This window comes from Electrona antarctica, assembly GCF_951216825.1.
Source record: "Electrona antarctica genome assembly, chromosome: 24".
In the NCBI taxonomy this organism is placed as follows: domain Eukaryota; kingdom Metazoa; phylum Chordata; class Actinopteri; order Myctophiformes; family Myctophidae; genus Electrona; species Electrona antarctica.
The window spans coordinates 2,220,228-2,233,632 of record NC_136803.1 but is presented as its reverse complement, the minus strand read 5'-3'; the positions used below and the strand labels follow the sequence as shown (position 1 = coordinate 2,233,632).

Here is a 13,405-nt window from a genome sequence, read left to right as displayed (position 1 = left end):
TGTTATAATTTAGCTATTGAAAAATAGCAGATCTACAAGCTCATAGCGCGCCACCGAGTGGCGCGCTATGAGCTTGTAGGTCTGCTATTTTTGAAAAATCGTGAAAATAAAATTTAAAAACAAAACTTTTTTTTTTCTTTTCTTTTTTGAAAATAATTTGGGGACCCCCTAAAATAATTTGGTGACCCCCCGAGGGGTCGCGACCCACGGGTTGAGAACCCCTGATCTAAATGGTGTGTCGTCCTCCTGTGTCTAATCTGAGTCTTTGGGTTGCCGTGGTGGAAATGATGGGTGTCGTACAGAATACCAATAATCTCATGACGTAACTGCTTTTGTGTGGAGATGCTGTAGTTTAGATCAGGGGTTCTCAACCCGTGGGTCGCGACCCCTCGGGGGGTCGCCAAATTATTTTAGGGGGTCCCCAAATTATTTTCCCAAAAAAAAGTTAAAAAAAAAGATTTATTTTAAATTTTATTTTCACGATTTTTCAAAAATAGCAGACCTACAAGCTCGTAGCGCGCCACTCGGTGGCGCGCTACGAGCTTGTAGATCTGCTATTTTTAAATAGCTAAATTATAACAATGCTTAAAACACCAAAAGGGGTTCCCGCCCAAAATGGTTTAAGGTTATTGTAGCAGTCAATTTATATTGGGGGTCGGGAGGGGGCGGGGCGGGGGTCCCGAGACATTGCCAAAGCATTTCCGGGGGTCCCCGGCCAAAAACGTTGAGAACCCCTGATTTAGATCAGCGGTTGCCAAACTTTTCGTCCTATGACTCAAAAGGGAAATGTAATGTCTCCCCGGGGGACCCAGACTAGTGCAAATAGCAGATCTACAAGCTCACAACGCGTCGCTTCGCGCCGCGTTGTGAGCTGTATTTTACAAGCTGTATTTTCAATACAGCTTGAACATTTGTTTTCTAATTTTTTTATTTTATTTATTTCTTCATGAAATTACTGGAGAAAAAAAACTTGTTTTCATGGGGTTTCAAAACATTTTCAAAAAAATGTTTTTTTTGGGGGGGAGGCAGTTTAGAGACCAGGATTAGAGATTAATTTTGTGATGCGTTGTTGTGGTTGTGTGTTGCAGGGTGTGTCTGCATCAGTTCAGATACATGGGGAAGAGATTCATCGCCAGGTACAGTGAACTTTGACCTGCTGAGGTGAAAATCTGCAGAGTCGTCCTATATTGAACCGCTGAGTCATCGGTTGTTGATAACAAAACAAACTAATTCTGTTGTTGCCTAAAAACCTAAACCGACACGACAGCAAACAACACGACACACACTAGGGCTGGGCGATATCGTGATTAATATCATCACTAGGGCTGGGCGATATCGTGATTAATATCATCCAGGTGATTCGAAATTCTGTGATTTAAAGGAGAATTCCATGCTAGAAGGCTTTCTTACCTTTATTTGTAGTTGTTACGTCCCCACCAAAGAGGTCCAGGTGTTGTTTTGTGGCTATTTCCCCTACCATAAGCCCTATGGGAATTGAATGGGGTGTTGTGCTAATTCGCTTATTTCCATCGCTCAAAATATTTGTTTTTGTATATATCCTCTCTTCATAATGTAAATAATATCCCAAGCAGCACACTTTACTACTTATTTCGATGGAAATAAGCGAATTAGCACAACACCCCATAGCCCCATTCAATTCCCATTCCATTCAATGCAATTCATAGGGGTAGAGGACATAGCCAATAAGGAGTTTTTGCACAAAAAAACACCTGGACCTCTTTGGTGGGGACGTAACAACTACAAAGAAAGGTAAGAAAGCCTTATATCATGGAATTCTCCTTTAAATGACAACTTTGTTTTTCTTTCAACCAAGTGAAAAAGACGTAGTAGTGTAATTTTCTGCTCTCTTTCGTTTTAGCGATTTTAGCTGTTGTTGACAGGGGGGCGGGGGCATTCGGACATGGGGCATCCGGACATTTTACGGCGTTTTCTTTAATATTATTTACTATAGTCCTACTAGACCCCAGGAAATTACATCTGGCCACAAAAGATCACGGGATCTACTGGCGTGAAGGGGGATACTATAGGGTGCTTCCATACACTGTGTTGTAGGCTCAACATCAGTCAGTTTGTCACCTCCCCCTTCACATTCAGTAGATCATGTCAGTTTGTCACCTCCCCCTTCACATTCAGTAGATCACGTCAGTTCGTCACCTCCCCCTTCACATTCAGTAGATCACGTCAGTTTGTCACCTCCCCCTTCACATTCAGTAGATCATGTCAGTTTTTCACCTCCCCCTTCACATTCAGTAGATCATGTCAGTTTGTCACCTCCCCCTTCACATTCAGTAGATCATGTCAGTTTGTCACCTCCCCCTTCACATTCAGTAGATCATGTCAGTTTGTCACCTCCCCCTTCACATTCAGTAGATCATGTCAGTTTGTCACCTCCCCCTTCACATTCAGTAGATCATGTCAGTTTGTCACCTCCCCCTTCACATTCAGTAGATCATGTCAGTTTGTCACCTCCCCCTTCACATTCAGTAGATCATGTCAGTTTGTCACCTCCCCCTTCACATTCAGTAGATCCCGTGATCTTTTGTGGACAGATGTCATTTCCTGGGGTCTAGCAGGGCTATATAGTAATAGGCCTATCTCACAGCCCGCTTTCCACGCCCACTTCCGGTAAGTAGTGGTGTCTTTAACATTAGCATTTACACGTTTTTTTCTCTGGAGAATCTAAGTACATTTTCTAATGTGACAGACCAATATTATTATGAAGAAAACAAGATGGTAAATCAGCTCGAACAGATAGAACAAACCTTACCTTGAGAAAACAAAAGTTGTAGACTTCTTAAATTACCTCTGTTAACATGTAGCGTCTATGGAGTGACGTCACGCTATCACCACTAACCCCGAAAGGGGGCGTATTAAGGGGGGCGGGGAAATTCTGTGAGATAGGCTTATTAGAAAATTGCCATGAAATCTTGTAAAAATAAATACATAAAACGAAAGACCGCAGCAAATGAAAGAAAATGTACAGTTGTACACTCATCTTTTACTTTCTCTAATAACCTAAAACATGGAACTTTGGTTGAAAAAACCCCCAAACTAATTTATACTTCTATAACGATGGCAGTATTTTCGTCTAAAATTAAATGGTCTCTAACTAATTTTCTTGTAGCCTAGTTTCTGTTACTTTGTAGGTGGTTGTACTGTTAAGTAACTTGAAAAACAACCATAAAACAAATATCGTGATACCGCCTGGAACAATATTGTGATATTATAATTTTCCATATCGCCCACCACCCTAACGCACATACTCACACACACAGTCCTCATAGATTTACACGCACGCACGCACGCACACACTCGACCCCTCTTATTTATTTTAACCCCTTGTTCTTGTGTTTTATTGGCTGTAACGCTGCTGTTGTGTGGTTAATTCCGCTGGGCCCCGGGGCCCCTCCTGCATGTGGGTAAGAGCTCTCTGCCTCTCTCTCTCTCTCTCTCTCTCTGTCTCTCTCTGCCTCTCTCTCTCTGTCTCTCTGTGTCTCTCTGCCTCTCTCTCTGCCTCTCTCTCTCTGCCTCTCTCTCTGCCTCTCTCTCTCTGCCTCTCTCTCTGCCTCTCTCTGTCTCTCTGCCTCTCTCTGTGTCTCTCTCTGCCTCTCTCTGCCTCTCTCTGTCTCTCTCTGCCTCTCTCTCTCTGTCTCTGCCTGTCTCTGTGTCTCTCTCTGCCTCTCTCTCTGCCTCTCTCTCTCTGTCTCTGCCTCTCTCTGTGTCTCTCTCTGCCTCTCTCTCTGCCTCTCTCTGTGTCTCTCTCTGCCTCTCTCTCTGCCTCTCTCTCTCTGTCTCTGCCTCTCTCTGTGTCTCTCTCTGCCTCTCTCTCTGCCTCTCTCTGTGTCTCTCTCTGCCTCTCTCTCTGCCTCTCTCTCTCTGTCTCTGCCTCTCTCTCTCTGCCTCTCTCTCTCTGCCTCTCTCTCTCTCTCTCTCTCTCTCTGCCTCTCTCTCTCTCTCTGCCTCTCTCTCTCTCTCTGTCTCTGCCTCTCTCTGCCTCTCTCTCTCTCTCTCTCTCTCTCTCTCTCTCTCTCTCTCTCTCTCTCTCTCTCTCTCTCTCTCTCTGCCTCTCTCTCTCTCTCTCTCTCTCTCTCTCTCTGCCTCTCTCTCTGTGTCTCTCTCTGCCTCTCTCTCTGCCTCTCTCTCTCTGCCTCTCTCTCTGTGTCTCTCTCTGCCTCTCTCTCTGCCTCTCTCTCTCTGCCTCTCTCTCTGTGTCTCTCTCTGCCTCTCTCTCTCTGCCTCTCTCTCTGTGTCTCTCTCTGCCTCTCTCTCTTCCTCTCTATCTCTGCCTCTCTCTCTCTGCCTCTCTCTGTGTCTCTCTGCCTCTCTCTCTCTGCCTCTCTCTCTCTGCCTCTGCCTCTCTCTGCCTCTCTCTCTCTGCCTCTCTCTCTCTCTCTCTGCCTCTCTCTGCCTCTCTCTCTCTCTCTCTGTCTCTGCCTCTCTCTCTCTCTCTCTCTCTCTCTCTCTCTCTCTCTCTCTCTCTCTCTCTCTCTCTCTCTCTCTCTCTCTCTCTCTCTCTCTCTGTGTCTCTCTCTGACTCTGTCTCTCTCTGCCTCTCTCTCTCTCTCTGCCTCTCTCTGCCTGTCTCTGTGTCTCTCTCTCTCTCTCTCTCTGCCTCTCTCTCTCTCTGCCTCTCTCTCTCTCTCTCTCTCTGCCTCTCTCTCTCTGCCTCTCTCTCTCTCTCTCTCTCTCTCTCTCTCTCTCTCTCTCTGTGTCTCTCTCTGCCTCTGCCTCTCTCTGCCTCTCTCTCTCTGCCTCTCTCTCTCTGCCTCTCTCTCTCTGCCTCTCTCTCTCTCTCTCTCTCTCTCTGCCTCTCTCTCTCTGTCTCTGTGTTTATCTTGAGCTGTGTGCATGGCGCTGCCATTTCCTTCCCCTCCTAATCATAGGAGGCCATAGCTATGTTTCACCAGTTTCAATTGAAACGGGCCTCCACCCTCAGGGGGGCCTCCAAGCTCCAACTGACCGTCAGGCATCAGTCAACTCCCCGCTACCCATGGCCCTCTCTCTCTCTCGCTCGCTGCCTTTCTCTCTCCCACGATGTTAAGTTACACACCTATTTCCTGTTAATAACCAGGGTAAAATGTGCGGCATTGGGAGGTAAAGGGGAGACACTTTATTGTGAAGGGACGACAGGATTAGGAGAGGTGTTGTCGCTGCGTAATTGTGGAGAGTAATGGCTACATGTGCGCGATATAGAACAGTCCAAACTATTTGTATCAATACGGCTGTATCAACAGAATATGTGATAGATGGGGGCCATCATCATTTGATCTTGAAACGGGCCTCCAGATTCCTAATGCCGCCCCTGCTCCTAATGGCCAAGACAGTCTCCCTCTACCACGGCTAAGGAAAAGCCACCTGGTTCTATACCAGCGTACTGCTGTCGCTTAGTCCTTAACTCGTTCCGCGCTGACGTTTAAGGTCACACAAAAAGCCGCAGACTGCCCCGCCCCAACAATCTTATCAGCTTTGCGAGCTGATAGATCGGGTGTTCTTCTGGTCCGGCGATATGCCGCCATATACCGCCAACGTCGAACAGAAATGGGAGTGGAGTTGCAGTGCGTTGCATGTGTTCCCACCCAGGCACTGTCACTGGCCGTCTGCTGTATGCAATGTTTGGCTGTTCTGTGTTGCCCTCCATTAATCCACCAGTGGAGTGTGGATGGCACCAACCATCCACACTCCACATTATTACCTTGTAGATCATTTTACATTCCTAAAGGAATCACTTCATTACTTTTCAACTTATCTTCATATAATTGGTCCCCAATAATACCTAAAAAAATATATCCTACTCAGTCTGTGTCTCATTGGAAGGCTGTGGGCACTTCAGAAACCCGTCCACCAGTGACATCATCGTTAGGGCAGATTTTTTTTTTTAAACAAGATTTTTGAGTGGTGCAACCACTCCAAGGAACAGCAATGTCTGTGACTCTGTGACTCGTGTTAACCTATGTGTGTGTGTGACTCATGTGTGACTCATGAGTACCAGTAGGGGCGCTGTTGTGCCAGAAACAGAGACAGAGAGATAGTATTGCACTGTTGCCTGCTAATGAGAGAGAGAGAGATAGAGAGATAGGGGGGTGGGGGGGGATTTGCACCACTCAGTTCACACAGGTGTGAAAAAGTCCCGAGCCCGCCTTTGCCGCATGTCCCCCCCCAGCCCCCCCCTTTCTCTCTCCCCTTTTTCTGTCCAAACATTAGATTTGTATTATGGTGAGAACGATGGCTTCCATTATCGCATTGCAACTTTTCAGGACTAGAAACCCTGTGGTTTCTATTAGCTTGGATGCCCCATCGATGATGTCACTGGTGGACGGGTTTCTGACCAATTATATGAAGCTATAGGTTGAAAAGTGGTGAAGTGGTCCTTTGAGTAATTTTATAAATTAAACATTGTGTTGTTCCAAAAAACAGTTCATTCATTAATCTTGTGTCTTTCTTTCACATTCCTGTTCATACTTTTCTTTTTAAATGTACCGCAAACGATAGTTTTGACGGACACGCCGACGGCACCAATGACGGCGTGTTCTCTCTTCTCCGGCCAACAGGAGTCAGGAGGGGGCGGGGCCACTGGGCCCCGTGGTGGCGGTCGCAGCGGACAGGAAGTCTCTGACTCTGCCCGTGTCTCGTAACAGGGCGGGGATCCTGCACGCTCGTCTGCAGCAGCTGGGCACGCTGGAGAACGCACACACCTTCAACAACGGTAAGGTGTTTTTTCGGGACGAATATCGGAGCGAATGAAGAATAACCAACCTCACGTAATGCCAATCACTTTTGCACATGAGAAGCCCAAGTGGATGTTAAACGGTGTTGTTTTTGGCAGCAAATTTTGATTTTAGTTTTAGTCATAATAGTTTTAGTCTTGAATAGTTTTAATTTAGTTTTAGTCACATTTTAGTCACCTGGAATGTTTTTGTGTTAGTCTAGTTTTAGTCGACTAAATGTCATAAGATTTTAGTCGACTAAATCTACAGTTGATTTAGTCGACTAAAATGTATTTTGGTGGGCCTTGATGCTGTCGTAATGACAGATTTTATACTTGCTGAAAATAGCAGATCTACAAGCTCACAACGCGTCGCAGCGCGACGCGTTGTGAGCTTGTAGATCTGCTATTTTCAGCATGCAACCAAGTGTAAATGACTTATACTGGATCTCTTGTCCACTAGTCCCTCCCTAACATTTTAGTCTAGTTTTTATTTGTTGACGAAATTGTCAATATATTTAGTCTTAGTTTTAGTCATCATAGCTTAGTTTTCATTTAGTTTCCATTTAGTTTTCGTCAGTGAAAAAAGGTAGTCGACGAACATTTTTCGTCTTAGTTTTAGTCGACGAAAACAACACTGATGTTAAACTAGGCAGCAGGGCACGCAAGTGACGCAACACATGATTATTGTATCGAGATCGGGTGAGAAGTTCAGTCACGCGGGAGAGACTCGGAGTAGTGTCGCTGCTTCTTCGCCTGGCATCTGGTTAGGATGCTTCTCGGGCGTCTCCCTAGGGAGGTCCTCGATGCACGTCCCACTGGGAGGAGACCCCCGGGGCATCTGGTTAGGATGCCTCTCGGGCGCCTCCCTAGGGAGGTCCTCGATGCACGTCCCACTGGGAGGAGACCCCCGGGGGCAGACCAAGGCGCAGTTGGAGGAAACACATCGACTCACTGGCCTTGGAACATCTCGGGATCCCCCAGCCCCCGCGACCCGACTACGGATAAGCGGTTGAAGATGGATTGATGGATGGATGGTCACTCGTAATTTGAGAGAGAGAGAGAGAGAGAGAGAGAGAGAGAGAGATAATTAACTTCTCTTCTCCAATTTATTCTATATGACATATGCTGTCATATCATTTTCACAGGGAATGTCCTCATTCCACTAGAACATATCTTGAAATATCAATTTAAAGGAGCTTGATTGGCTTCCTCGTTGAGAGAATGAAGAACTGAATCTATACATCTCTTTATCATCTCTTTATTTATCTCACGTTTTTGAGTAGTGCAAACCACTCCAACAACCAGCTTTGTCTGTATCTATTTGTCTATGTATGTGTGTACCTGTACGTGGGACCCAAAAAAATTAGCATGGTTACTATGGTCACTGACATTACGTCAGACCACAGCTGATCAGGCTATATAAGACCTTGCACCACTCAGTTCACACGGGTGTGATTTCTTTTTAACGAGCACTCTTGATATCATAATCATCATCATTTATCATAATTATCATCCGTTATGGTTGACCACAGAGCGTGTGTATTATACATGTGCTTTCCGTCCTGATCACAGTGTATTCTCACACGGACGCGGACGTCAGCAGTCAGTCTCTGTTGGAGGCCAACGTGGCTACCGAGGTCTGTCTGACCGTCCTGGACACGCTGAGTACCTTCATCACAGGCTTCAAGGTAGGGAGAACCAGTGTTGTTTTCGTTGACTAAAACTAAGACGGAAAATGTCTACCCTTTTTCACTGACAAAAACTAAATGAAAACTTAGGAACCTACTGTATGCTATTGACCAGACATAGATTCTACAGTATGCCCCTTTATGACAGGGGTTCTCAACATGTGGGTCGCGACTAGGGTTGGGATTCGTTAGGATTTTAACGGTTCCGGATCCTTCCCGGATCCCTCTTAACGGTTCCGGTTCCTAACGGTTCCCTTAACGGATACTAATATAATTTTTCCCCCTTTTTTTCTGACATAGATTATGCTTATATTATAACTAACCTAACCAAGTACATAATAAACACACATTCATTAATTCAATTATTGAAAATACACTTTACAATTATGAGGTGGCAGTGTGGCACTATTATTTAAACTTCACCACCACCACCACCAGCTAGACACCACAACAATATCATTGTTGCAATTTGTACTGTATATTGCAATTTGTACTGTATATTAAATATAGCCTACAGTACACATTGCAATAATGATATTGTTGTGGTGACAAATGTTGTCTTTAATGTTCAGATTAATTTAATATGAAGGACCCCTTACCCTAATGGAAACAAGCCATAGTGCTTTCTTGGATTATAAAATCGTTTTAGCAGACCTTGTATTGAACTGTAGGCTACGTTCCTGTGCTTTTTTTTCCTGCAAACTGTTCATAAAGTAATCAATCTATGGAGGTATGCACCTAAACGCTGGGCTCTCAACAGCCACGCGATTAATTTAGAACCAAATCAAAAGCAGTTGAGTTGCTTATAAGTGCAGACAAATTGATTTGGCTCTATACTATAGTTAACGTGATTCATAAAATATCAGACAGAAAGACGTCGAGTCATTGGCGTTCTAAATTAACACCATTAACAACAGTTGTACAATACGCCGCGGCCTAATGAAAAGCTCTGTAGACGACAGTAGTTTTTATTTTCTATTACGTTACTAGCCTGGGGAAAGTGAACGAGCCTTGCATCATCCTCGTCCCCCGCCGGCTAGCTGTGGTGGAGTTGCGGGGAGAGCGGGCACGGCTTTCCGCATGGCTCACAAACGCGACGTGTAGGCATATTGATTTTGAGATGTTTCCTCAATGTGGACGTGGTGCAAAACTGCAACTGGTACAAGTTGCAACAACCTTTGCAGCCAGGGAACTATAGCATCGCATTTATTGCACTTGCGTGCTCAGCCTCAGAGTAATTTCCCTCTCTGTTAACCACACTTTGGAGATCTCTTCAACATACTGTCCCAGTCGCTCCGCGGCGGTCGCTGAATGCACAGAATAGTGGGCGTATCCTCCCCGACCCCACTCACTCATGTAGGTTGGGTGACGTCACCCCAGTAACTTGGCTCTACTTGCATGCATGCACAGACACAGCGGAGCTAAATGACGACTGATGAGATCCGTTTGGGGAACCGTTAATAAAAAAACGATGGAACCGGCTCCGGATCCGCAATGTCGGAACCGGGTCTGAAATGGACCCGGTTCCGAATCCCAACCCTAGTCGCGACCCCTCGGGGGGGTCGCCAAATTATTTTGGGGGGTCCCCAAATTATTTTCAAAAAAAGGAAAAAAAAAATTCATCAACTGAAGAGTTTACATAGTGCATGCATAAACTTTCCTTATGCTTTGTATTGGGGGTGGGGAGGGGCTTGGCCATGTCTCGCGACCCCCGCCCGGGGGTCCCCAGCCAAAAACGTTGAGAACCTCTAGTCTATAAAATACTGATTCTAGAAGTTTAATCAGGGACTTATTTAGACCCGAGGACAACAGGTGAGTCCAATGAATTACTAGTAGAAGGTTAATGCAGTCTGCATTCACAGGACTGGAGTTGTGAATCACTAAACAATACTATATATGATTTGTGTATCAAACTCTTAGAGTATATATTAATAGAGACGGCACCCGGAGGAAACCCTGAGGCGAAATGGATATAGTGGCCGAATTTGGTATTGCAGCGCTGGGCCAATTCTGGCTATCATTGCGCACGTTCATGATGACACGTGAACGCTGTTTCATACGTGAATTTTGCCCAATCCATCCCAGAATGCACTCTGTTCCTACCTGGAAGGAGGAGTGAAATCGCCTCATGCGCTTTTGAGCAACTTAATGAAAAAGTGGATGGGAGGAGAAATCCGGTGCCGTCTCTATTAATATATACTCTAAGATCAAACTACAGTATTGATCTGTACTTTAATACCATGTTGATGTGTGGCTGTGGTGTACAGCTCTGCTCCTGTGATTCTGTATCTATTCTAAATCAAATGTGCTAATTGGCAATTATAATGCAATACGGAAACCTTTGATAGTTAAGGATGTTGCCTAACTGACTGACTGACTGACTGACTGTGGCCTAGTGATAAGTTCTCCTCAGTGACGTGTGTGTGTGTGTGTGTGTGTGTGTGTGTGTGTGTGTGTGTGTGTGTGTGTGTGTGTGTGTGTGTGTGTGTGTGTGTGTGTGTGTGTGTGTGTGTGTGTGTGTGTGTGTGTGTGTGTGTGTGTGCGTGCGTGCGTGCGTGCGTGCGTGCGTGCGTGCGTGCGTGCGTGCGTGCGTGCGTGCGTGCGTGCCCGCCCATGTGACCTCAGACCCAGCTCAGTGCCGACCTGGGCCACAACCCCCTGATGAAGAAGGTGTTCCAGGTCCACCTGTGTTTCCTGCAGATCCCTCAGTCAGAGGCTGCCCTCAAACAGGTGTTCACCTCCATCAGGACCTTCATCTACAAGGTGAGTCTGATAGATGGACCCTAGAACCCTAGACCCTAACCCTCAAACAGGTGTTCACCTCCATCAGGACCAGACCCTAGAACCCTAGACCCTAACCCTCAAACAGGTGTTCACCTCCATCAGGACCTTCATCTACAAGGTGAGGCTGATAGACAGACCCTAGAACCCTAGACCCTAACCCTCAAACAGGTGTTCACCTCCATCAGGACCTTCATCTACAAGGTGAGTCTGATAGACAGACCCTAGACCCTAACGTTGGTTGTTTGGTCCAAAATATTGTGTTTGTTGTCGTGATTTGTCACGACTCGAGTTGGCTTCGTACGACGCTTAAAAGGTCTTTAAATAAATACGTAATGTCTATGGGAAAAATGCATTGGGATTCATTTCCTGGGCCTGGCGTCGTCATGAAAGGGGGCGGGACTGTGACGAATGAACAGAAAATGCAACAATATCGTCTCTCTTCATGGAATATTTAACTGTCTGGAGGGGATGCTATGGCTTCATGATGTGGTTAATAAGACGCTCCTGTTCCTCAAACCTGTGATCTATCCGTCCTGTAGTTCGGCTGTACGTTCTCTGACGGCCGGTCGGACATGTGTGTGATCTGTCCGTCCTGTAGTTCGGCTGTACGTTCTCTGACGGCCGGTCGGACATGTGTGTGATCTGTCCGTCCTGTAGTTCGGCTGTACGTTCTCTGACGGCCGGGCGGACATGTGTGTGATCTGTCCGTCCTGTAGTTCGGCTGTACGTTCTCTGACGGCCGGTCGGACATGTGTGTGATCTGTCCGTCCTGTAGTTCGGCTGTACGTTCTCTGACGGCCGGGCGGACATGTGTGTGATCTATCCGTCCTGTAGTTCGGCTGTACGTTCTCTGACGGCCGGCCGGACATGTGTGTGATCTATCCCTGCTCTCTCTAGTTCGGCTGTACGGTCTCTGACGGCCAGGCGGACATGTGTGCCTCTCTGTCCTCTCTCTAGTTCGGCTGTACGTTCTTTGACGGCCGGGCGGACATGCATGTGATCTATCCCTCCTCTCTCTAGTTTGGCTGTACGTTCTCTGACGGCCGGGCGGACATGCATGTGATCTATCCCTCCTCTCTCTAGTTTGGCTGTACGTTCTTTGACGGCCGGGCGGACATGTGTGCCTCTCTGTCCTCTCTCTAGTTCGGCTGTACGTTCTCTGACGGCCGGGCGGACATGCATGTGATCTATCCCTCCTCTCTCTAGTTTGGTTGTACGTTCTTTGACGGCCGGGCGGACATGCATGTGATCTATCCCTCCTCTCTCTAGTTTGGCTGTACGTTCTTTGACGGCCGGGCGGACATGTGTGCCTCTCTGTCCTCTCTCTAGTTCGGCTGTACGTTCTTCGACGGCCGGGCGGACATGTGTGCCTCGCTGTGCTACGAGATCCTCAAGTGCTGCAACTCCAAGCTCAGCTCCATCCGCAGTGACGCCGCGCACCTCCTCTACTTCCTCATGAAGAGCAACTTCGACTACACCGGCCGCAAGTCCTTCGTACGCACGCACCTGCAGGTAGGTGTGTGTGTGTGTGTGTGTGTGTGTGTGTGTGTGTGTGTGTGTGTGTGTGTGTGCGTGCGCATGTTTTCATTAGTGACAATAGTTTAGAAATTGATGTGCTGTATATTTGTATGTGTGGGAGTGGGACTAAATTAAAAGTGTGGGTGTATAATAGTTAAAGTCCTACTATTTGTCACATACATTTCTGTATGTGAAATTAGTTTGGAGCGGTGAGCATCAAGAGTGCCGCGCTCTGGAATCATTTGTATTCGATGTGACCCCCCAATCCAACCCATTGATGCTGAGTGCCAATCAGGGAGGCATTCAAGGTCAAGGTAAACTTTATTGTCCACAAGGGAAATTTGTCTTGGGCTTTCACCCCAGCTACAGCCACACATAAAACACCAATGACAAACAAAATACATTACAGAGGAAGACACAACATTACACAATTGCACACATGATGTGGATAATCTAGCCTCACACAGTTACTGCTGTTTCAGAGCCTCATTGGGGTCCCATCGGGGGCCCCAATTGGGGCCTCATTGGGGTCCCATTTTTACAGTCTCTGGTATGACCCGGCCGGGGATCGAACCCCCCGACCTCCCAGTATCAGGGCGGGTACTGAGGCCACTGAGCTGGCAAAGCTACTCGTGAACGGGTGTCTACTGTAAGTCTTACATGTACATCTCAGTGCACAACGTTCATG

General features: G+C 46.7%; 1 protein-coding gene across 1 annotated transcript in view; it reads left to right on the top strand.

Annotated features, from left to right (window-relative positions):
* Positions 1 to 13,405, top strand: part of LOC306916877 (dedicator of cytokinesis protein 9-like) — a gene marked incomplete at both ends in the record, with an annotated part of 149,899 nt that overhangs the window by 108,398 nt on the left and 28,096 nt on the right. Inside the window, 5 exons of the mRNA XM_079494962.1 lie at positions 1,089 to 1,136; positions 6,570 to 6,724; positions 8,300 to 8,415; positions 11,041 to 11,178; positions 12,529 to 12,711. Of these exons, the coding sequence (XP_079351088.1) occupies positions 1,089 to 1,136; positions 6,570 to 6,724; positions 8,300 to 8,415; positions 11,041 to 11,178; positions 12,529 to 12,711 (640 nt within the window). The remainder of the gene's footprint in view (positions 1 to 1,088; positions 1,137 to 6,569; positions 6,725 to 8,299; positions 8,416 to 11,040; positions 11,179 to 12,528; positions 12,712 to 13,405) is intronic.